The 9,286-nt window shown below is 33.0% G+C and overlaps 1 protein-coding gene across 1 annotated transcript; it reads left to right on the top strand.

The window, feature by feature from the left end:
- The first annotated feature begins 2,802 nt into the window (after nt 1–2,802).
- On the top strand, nt 2,803–3,547 carry LOC145092689 (calcium-binding allergen Ole e 8-like). Its single transcript, XM_079030657.1, has one exon. It carries the CDS (start codon nt 2,883–2,885, stop codon nt 3,348–3,350), a length of 468 nt encoding a protein of 155 aa, XP_078886783.1. The 5' UTR covers nt 2,803–2,882; the 3' UTR covers nt 3,351–3,547.
- Nucleotides 3,548–9,286: the final 5,739 nt, after the last annotated feature.

The following is a 9,286-nucleotide window of genomic DNA, read 5'->3' as shown; positions in this document are numbered from 1 at the left end:
ATCTTTTTAATGTCATCATTCCAATTACAAATCTCCAAAGTTGTAAGGGGTCTGATTTCCGCCTGTTTCTCAAGGTTCTTTACCATACTTATCGAGTCATCTAACTCTTTTGATTCTTTTTTGCTCACTTCCTTCCTCCACTTCCTAATCGCATTCTTTAGGAATTTCAGTTTAGCAGCCAAATAAGCATCCGGGGTACCGTAACCCACGAATCGACTCCATGTATCAATTACCAGCTGATCAAAGCCCTCTTTTAGAATCCAGGAGTTAAACAACTTGAACGGAATAGGCCCAAAGTCTGCAACAGCCGATTGTAGGGTAATGGGGCTGTGATCAGATAGTTCACGGGGATGGGCAGTCACCGCACTAAGGGGAAAGGAGTTGAGGTAACCCGAGCAGACCAAGAATCGGTCCAACTTACTTAATTTGGCATCACTACGACTCATGAAAGTAAATTTTTCCCCGCCCATATTAAACTCCTTTAGGTCAGCATCTTGAATGAACTTGTTGAAGGCATAAGCACTGGAGGGGCAAAACCTTGAATGACACCTTTCGCTGGGATATCGAACAACATTAAAGTCACCAAACACAATCCAATAACCTGGCTTTTCATACCTTATCCTTGTTAGATCCTCCCACAGCTTCTTTTTCTCGGACGGAGATTGCGGCCCGTATACATTAACCATATTCAAGTTGCCCTCTATAGACTTGCATTTACCAATAATTATAAGGTAATTATGGTTTTTAATTACTTCAGTTTTCTGAAAAACCCTGGTGTCCCAAATAGATAGTAGCCCCCCTGATCTACCGTTAGAGCCAACACCGTCAAAATCGAATTCGTTTGAGTCCCAGCACCCATTTACGTCAATTCGAGAGTAATCTAATATTGGGTTTCTTGGATTCCAATAAAAGAATCCTCTTAAAGAATCCTCTTAAAAATAAACTTTGGTGGAGCCTTGAAAAGTGTGAGGGTAGGGTGCCCTTGGATGAGAGTGGGGAATATGTGAAGACTTCTCGAGGTTCCAAATATGCCAGTTTTACTCCCTAATCGTTTATCTTTTGCAAGAAACTTCCAAACCATTGCAAATAATTTATCATCTTCCTGCCTTTACCAAGGCCGACTCTACCTTAGTTATCAAGTCCTAGCTTAGGGCCCCCACTCGACTCAAGATATTTCAGCAAAATAGAAATCTGGATTCCTTATATTTTCTAGGTTAAGCTACGCATGCCACAAAAAAAATACCTTCTATTCTTGAAAACGACTGTTCTTCTTCCTTCTATTCTCATTCTCGATTCTTGAAACTGAGTCTGAAAAATACCTTCTATTCTTCAATCTTCACTTCTACTTCTTCTTCTCTTACTTCTATGTTCTTTGATTGATTCTCCATTCTTTGAAAAATAAATACATTCGGCTTCTTTGTATATTTCTTTCTATATCCTCCGATTCTCCATTGTTGATTTGCACTTGATTGTTCAAAAGACTCAAAACTTCAAGGTTTCCATAGTTCATTCAAAATGACAAGGACAATATCAATAGATCAAAATAACTAAAACGGTAAGTCCAGTCTAGTGTCTTTATTTTTTAGTTTTTAGTAATTTAGTTTTCCATTGATTAACCCTAAATCAACTGTTAACCATTGTTCATTGTTTATAGAAGGGTTTGAACGAGTCCGAATTCTGGAAAAACGAATTTGTGTTTTGCATTATCTTCTATTTAACTATTTTCAAGGTTGTCCTTTGCTAACTTGGAACGAAGGTAAATAGGGGCTTTCTGTTTATTTTTTGTTTATTTGTATTTATCTACTTGTTGTGGTGATTGAGAATTTAATCAAATATTCAATAATCATGTGTAAAAGAAAATATATATCAAGGGCTTCAACTAAGCTATTTATAAACTTTTTAATTTATTATTGTCATCCGAAGCCAGAATAAATGTCAAATGGCCTCAAAATTTTTGTTAGCTTAAAGCCTACAAACTGGTTGAGCCGTCCCTGTCTTTTACATATTGATTTCATCAACCTCAAAAGCTTTAGGGCATCCCTAGTTTTAATGGTATTTTCAAATGATTCTAAAATGTATTTTCTTTCCTAGCTCATGAGGAGAATATTATGTTTATTTTTTGTTTATTTGTATTTATCTACTTGTTGTGGTGATTGAGAATTTAATCAAATATTCAATAATCATGTGTAAAAGAAAATATATATCAAGGGCTTCGACTAAGTTATTTATAAACTTTTTAATTTATTATTGTCATCCGAAGCCAGAATAAATGTCAAATGGCCTCAAAAATTTTGTTAGCTTAAAGCCTACAAACTGGTTGAGCCATCCCTGTCTTTTACATATTGATTTCATCAACCTCAAAAGCTTTAGGGAATCCCTAGTTTTAATGGTATTTTCAAATGATTCTAAAATGTATTTTCTTTCCTAGCTCATGAGGAGAATATTATCAAAATCAAATCCACATGATCCTTGAAAATCCTTGCAAAAAACAATTACACCAAACCATATAAACAACTTATGTAATTTACTCAAGAATATAATTTGTTGTCTTTCCAAAATATCCCATTATTGTTTTCAAAAGATGGAATATAATTTTTTTTAAAGAATATTTCTAAAAAAACATTTTTAGTACACAAAACATGCGTACCTCTTGTTATTTTACTTTATATTGACCATACGAATATTTGTTTTCCCAAAAAAAAAAAAGAGAACAACACTAAAAACGATTTATGGTATTAAAATCACATATTATCTTGTACTATCTTTTTAAATAACGAATATTCTCCATTATCACACGAACCATACGCGTTGGTTCACGCGTCTTCCTCTTTCTATATTTGCTCTCTCCCCATTCCCTCTTTCTCACTCAACGATCTTCAGAAATGGCGACAGAAACCAACAACCTATCGCTCTTCTTGACCAACATCGACGACGTGAAGAAAATCTTCAGCCGTTTCGACACCAATGGCGACGGAAAGATCTCTGCTGAAGAGCTCGTCCACGCCATGAAGGCACTGGGATCCGACATCTCTGCTGAAGAGGCGAAGCAAGTGCTGACTAAACTCGACGCAGACTGCGACGGCTTCATCAACCTCGAGGAGTTCGCCGGATTCTGCAAAGAAAGCGCCGGAGACCAAGAGGGAGGAATCAACGAGCTCCACGAAGCGTTTGAGCTTTACGATTTGAACAAGAACGGGTTGATCTCTTCGACTGAGTTGCATCAGATCTTGACTCGGTTGGGGGAGAGATGTACGGTTGATGATTGCGTGACAATGATCAAGTCGGTGGATTCCGACGGCGATGGATATGTCAATTTCGAGGAGTTCAAAGAGATGATGTCGAAAAATTGATGCTTGAATCTTCCTTTAAATAAGTGTTTGATTTCTGATAAATGGTGTAGGATTAGTAAGATGAAGATGAAATATGAATTAGGGGAATTGATTAATCCACAGTTCATATAAATTAAAATGTGGAATTGCCCTTGTAATTGAATGCAGTCGTAGCTTTGTTAAGTTCAAGTAATGGAATCTTGATTTTGGTTTGGCTACATGATAGACTCATCTTTCCTTTGACTGAATGTTGTCCATGTTGAGTTTTTTTTATTTATATTTTGTATATTCGGTGGTAAAATATTCAGTTTGTTTGACAACTTGATAAAAAAAATAATAGCAATCTGACACATTATTATATAAATCAAAAATAAAAAATTATTTTAAAAGTATTCACAAGATAAGATTGACCATTAGAAATCTCTTTTTATGTCTTTTTTAACCTTTTTTTCATGCAGTTACCAAAATGAGCATTGTATCCGAAAATGTGTGTTTCGGAGCTCGCTTCGAACAAAGTGCATTTCCTATTAGGACAAGCATTTTATCTTTGATAAGTCTAAAATAATTCAATAAAAAATAACGTCAATTTGAAAATCCGTAAATTCTCACCTAACACTACAATGGATGAGTACACAAACTCCCACGTAACAATGTTGTTAATAGATCTATCCAACTCACACCAAATTCAAATCTCTATAAATTACAAACATGCTAAAACCGAAAACAAGATTCACACCAAAGTTACACTCCAAAATGTCTTATGAGTGGTCCAAAATCACCTCTAAATTTAACAATCCTTCAAGCGTCGACAATGAGCTCAAGCCCTAGACATTGTTGGGGAAACATGTTAAATTTTGATTTGGTCCATAATATTACAGGGTGAGAGGAAGATGAAAGTAACATAAATGGGGATGTTGAAGTGGACATACAGTAGAACCTTGTTGGATAGGATACTAAATGAGGTTATAAGAAATTTCACTAAAGAAATTTCAATAGGAGTGGTACGAATCATGGGAAAAGTAAGAGAATGATGATTGAGATGGTACTGGCATGTCAAAGGAGGATACCATCATCCTGTATAAGGATGGTAGATTCAATGATGTTTGATGGAAAGGAGATGAGAGGGAATCCTAGAAGGAAATGGGATGATAGTATAAGGTTGTGACCTTATATAGGAGGGTCAAGGGTGTATACGCTAATTATGAGGGTTGATGAATAGCCTAGCACCTTTATATGTTTGTTTTATTTCTAATCTTTAGTGTTGATATATGTTTTTTGCTCATAGGCTTGTATTATGATTTATTCATGTATATGTTTTACTACCCATATTCACGTAGGGGGTGTTTGATAGTCTAAGAACAAATCAATTTGATTAAGTCGGTGTGGTCTAAGACCGAATCAAAGACTTTTAATTGTAGTATCAAATAATTTGAATATGATCGGGTTAGACCCAACCTTATTACCAAACCCAGTAAAAGACATATCAAACAACCCCTTACTCTTCCCTTGTGTTGTTGCCTCTTTTGCATGTTCTCTGATCCATATGTGTGTACTATAATTTTCACACACACACACACACACACACACACACATATATATATATATATATATATGTGTGTGTGTGTGTGTGTGTTGTTTTGCACACTATGACTTTCACTCTCTTTGTTTACCTCCTTAGACTAACATTTTCACACATGTTCGAGATCATGATCATCTTTATGATGCAATCGTTCCATCCATGATGGAGTCACGATCGTCGACATATTACCTCCCCTATAATAGGATTTTTCGAGTTTTATTGATGTTGAATTGTGGTAAACTGTAAACATAAAACAAAAAAGAAAAAGAAAAATAGAATCAAACCATTTTTATATTATTGGCAGAAAAAGCAATTCACTCGAATTACAAAAAAACACTCTTTGAAGTTGATTATTAATATTTGACATCTCAAAAAAAATCTCATTAAAGATGCTCTAGGATATCTTAAGTTGTTTCAAAATTCATAAGCAACAAGTCACAACCTATCAGGAGAAACAAATATTAGATGTTGTTATATGCTTCTTCTATTCTTAAAAATAAATAAATAAATAATCCAGCATGTAGCACATGACATTCAACAAGTTTAATGAAGGCTTAGTAAAAAGGAGGAATTGGGTTCCAATTTTTTTCAGATAAAAAAGATTGATCAATAGCAATATTCATTGGGAATCAATTTCACTAAGCAATGAGTAGGTTTGATGTTTATACAAGTGAAATAAATTGAGGCTGAAACCACGTGGGCCAATAAGTAATGGAATTTTGTATATGGGCTAGCTATTTGTTGTCCATAGCCTAAAAATAATCTGAATTTAGAACCACTGCTTTTAATTTATTGGGCCTTTGATCTCTATTCGAGTTTAATTAATGATTTTAAATATTAAAGTTAAATAAAAATATATAGTAGTCATTTTATTTTAATTTTTTGAATGTTGTCGAATTTGATAGGGAGAGTTATATATATATATATATATATATATATATATATATATATATTAAACGTTAAAATATTATATTTATCGAACTTAAAATTTAAATATCATATTTATTTTTCTTAACATTTAAGATATCGTATTTTAAAGTCTTAATTATTTTTATATTTTATAATCATTTCAATTCATAAAAAAAAACTAAATGACCAAATTATCCTTCAATAATCTTTGTGTCGTAAATTAGATACACCAAATTACCCCTAACCGTACTAAAGCTTCTTGAAAGATTTACATACATCAATGTCTTCTGAAACTGGAACGACAACCAAAGTTGTCGATATTCATCAACTTCATCTTCTCTGAGCCTCGAGACATCAGTCGATATCTTCAGTTCTGTTTAATATCTTGATTCAAGTAGCTTCTTTTGATTCTAAGCTTATAAGGTTTCGGTCTGGATGTCATTTCTAAATTGGGATTTACTGAACTCTAATTCTCAAGGGCAACGTGTGGGTTTAAAAGGGAAAGAATTAATTGGGATTGCATAAAATGGTTCTGATAGATGAATTCAGGGTAGTAGGTGCAATAGAGGGAAAAGTTCTAACAAAGAATTGCATAATCGTGTTTTGTAAATTGGTAAAGGAAAAAGAGCAAGTTGTGGCTACCACCTCACATTTGAGGCAACAATTAATAGTGGCAAGATAATAGTATATAAACTTTAAGCAACATATGTCAACAATTTGGTGTTAAGAATATACAAATCATATCCTTTAGTGCTTTTGAAATCAATGAACTCCTAGCTGATGCCAAAAAAATTGAGTTGTCCTAATTGTCTTCTTTCTCAATGTGTTGGTTAAACAAGGGCTTTTATGTAAATACTTACAATTGTAGTATGAAATGATCATGTGACTTAAATGAAATGAAGCTTCATATGTAAGTCTTTCAGTGATGTAGTCTTAAGGGCTAAATCTTACACGTTGTTTTGGTATTTTACTTCCTTAAAGAATGTCTTTGAAATATTCTTCTTAGTTCCTTCCCATGGTTCCAATATTTATCATTTTACCTGAGAAAGTAAAAGAAGGTTACTTTGAAAGTAAAAGATAAGCATATTTTTTAGCATATGCAACATTGGAGTATATATATATATATATATATATATATATATATATATATATATATATATATATATATATATATAATTTCTTTTATACTTGTTGGATTACAGTTTAATTGTTTGATTGTTGTATGTTGATTCATGATGGTGTGGTAGTGGTAGAAAAGGATGATGTAGTGGCTCTAAAGGGGATTTGGATAGTATAGCTTTACCAAAACACGATTTTGGCAACTTGGTACCCTTTGAGAAGAACTTTTACCTCTTCCTGGTAATGAGTCAAAGAAATTTCTCTATGTATGTGACAAAAGAAGGCTTAGGAGAGTTGGGGTTAATTCGGTACATTCAGTTTATGGCAAAAGGGGTTTTAGTATTTAAGGGTATCAGCGATAAGCTCAAGTGATATTCAAATATTATGATGTATAGTTTAGATAAGATGATCCTTGTATTTTAGTTTGTATTTGTTATTCATTGTACTATATATACATCATATATACACAATTACCTCATTGAGGTTTATTGAGGCTAATCCTTATATGGTATCAGCTTTATTGAGGCTAATCCTTATAAAGGGTATTTTGGTTAATTATATTTTTTATAAATTAAAATGATTATAAAATATAAAAACTTATTAATGGACTTTAAAAACTAATTTTGGGCAAATATGATATTTTAAGTGTTAACAAGGGTAAATGTGATATTTAAATTTTAAGTTTGACAAATACGATATTTTTTTTGAAAAGAGAACCTCCCTAACGAGGGTTCTAGGCCAACTTTCGCGCACCAACTAAATCATCGCTGCAAACATGAGGCCATGTTTCATATCCTAGAGTCACTGCAGACGAACCTCCATGGTCACAAGAGCTGAGTATGGCCAAAATTTAAACATGAGTCAATAGATTATCAACTATATCTTCTACATGTCTTTACCAAATCACCACAACCAAAATGATTGACAAATACCTCATTTTGAAGTTTAACATAGGGGTGTCAATTTATGACACGACACGACAAAAATACACGACACGAAACGAAATTGGGACGAAATCAAAATTCGAATTCGTTTTCGTGTCGTGTTCGTGTCAAATATAAAAAACACGATGTCGTGTCGTGTCGTGTTCGTGTTTACAAATCCACACGAAATTGACACGATTGAGCATGTGTTTGTCGTGTTTGTCGTGTTTTTCGTTTTTATCGTGTTATATATGATTAAATATGAATAAAATAAAATAATAGTTATGTAATATTATCTTTGTCGTGTCGTGTCGTGTTGTCGTTTTTTAATTGGTTCGTTTTCGTGTTAGTGAAAAAAAAAACACAACATCGTGTCGTGTCGTGTTCGTGTTACAAAAAACATTGTCGTGTCGTGTCGTGTCAGACAGAAACACGACACGATGACACGATTTGACAGGCCTAGTTTAACAAGCCATATACAAAATTCTTCCAATACAACACAATCACATGCCTTCATTGACGTTTTTAATGAGATGTCTAGTTAAAACTTTCTTAATAGTTTAATAATTTTGATTGGTATTTTTTCTTGTTAATAATATTAAATATACCACTTTTTATTACATTTTTTCCACATATAAAAATAGTGTAATTTGTTTTTATTAGAAGAGTGTAGAATATTATTAGGATTGTTTCGATAATCTTTTAATAAAATTATTTATGTCACATTTGAACCACTCAACATTTAATTTATCTAAGCTCTAAATGAATCAAAGGCCTCTAAATAATTAAAAAAATTATAAGTTGTGTTTGGTTATAGAAAAATAAGTTGTTTTTCAGATAAATTCTAAAAAATATGAGAAATTTGAAAAAATGTTTAGTTCAATAATATATCTAAAATTTTCACAGGAAAAAAATAAAATTTACTGCTTTCCAAAATAACTAAGAACTTAGAAATTTTTAAAAGACCGATAATTATTGTTCTTCATATATTTGTAATTTCAAAAAAAAATTTAAAATATAAACACATACCAACCCTGATGCCATTCCATCCATCCACCCATTCCCAAGCCTCAACACCCCACTCTCAACCCAACCCAACCAACCCCTACTACCTCACATTCACCCCGACAAACAAAAACAACCACCACCACCACCACCGTAATCACCGACCCACTATCACCACCACCACCACCTTGTCACCACCGTGACCGCTACCATCCCCACCATATCCACCACCACCCATCCTATAATCACCGCTGTTTTTTAAAAATGAAAATCAATAGAAAAATACACATCTAAACATATTTTTTAATTTTCTAATAAAACTTATTTCATTTTTCCTGAAAAGGAAAAGGATTTTTTTAATTAAATGCGTTTTCGACTCTTTGGACAATCTGGAAAGCTCACAACACATTTTGTTCCTTACA

Source organism: Lactuca serriola, chromosome 3 (assembly GCF_051521515.1).
Source record: "Lactuca serriola cultivar US96UC23 chromosome 3, Lser_US96UC23_V15, whole genome shotgun sequence".
Lineage (NCBI taxonomy): Eukaryota > Viridiplantae > Streptophyta > Magnoliopsida > Asterales > Asteraceae > Lactuca > Lactuca serriola.
This window is presented reverse-complemented; position numbering and strand designations above follow the sequence as displayed.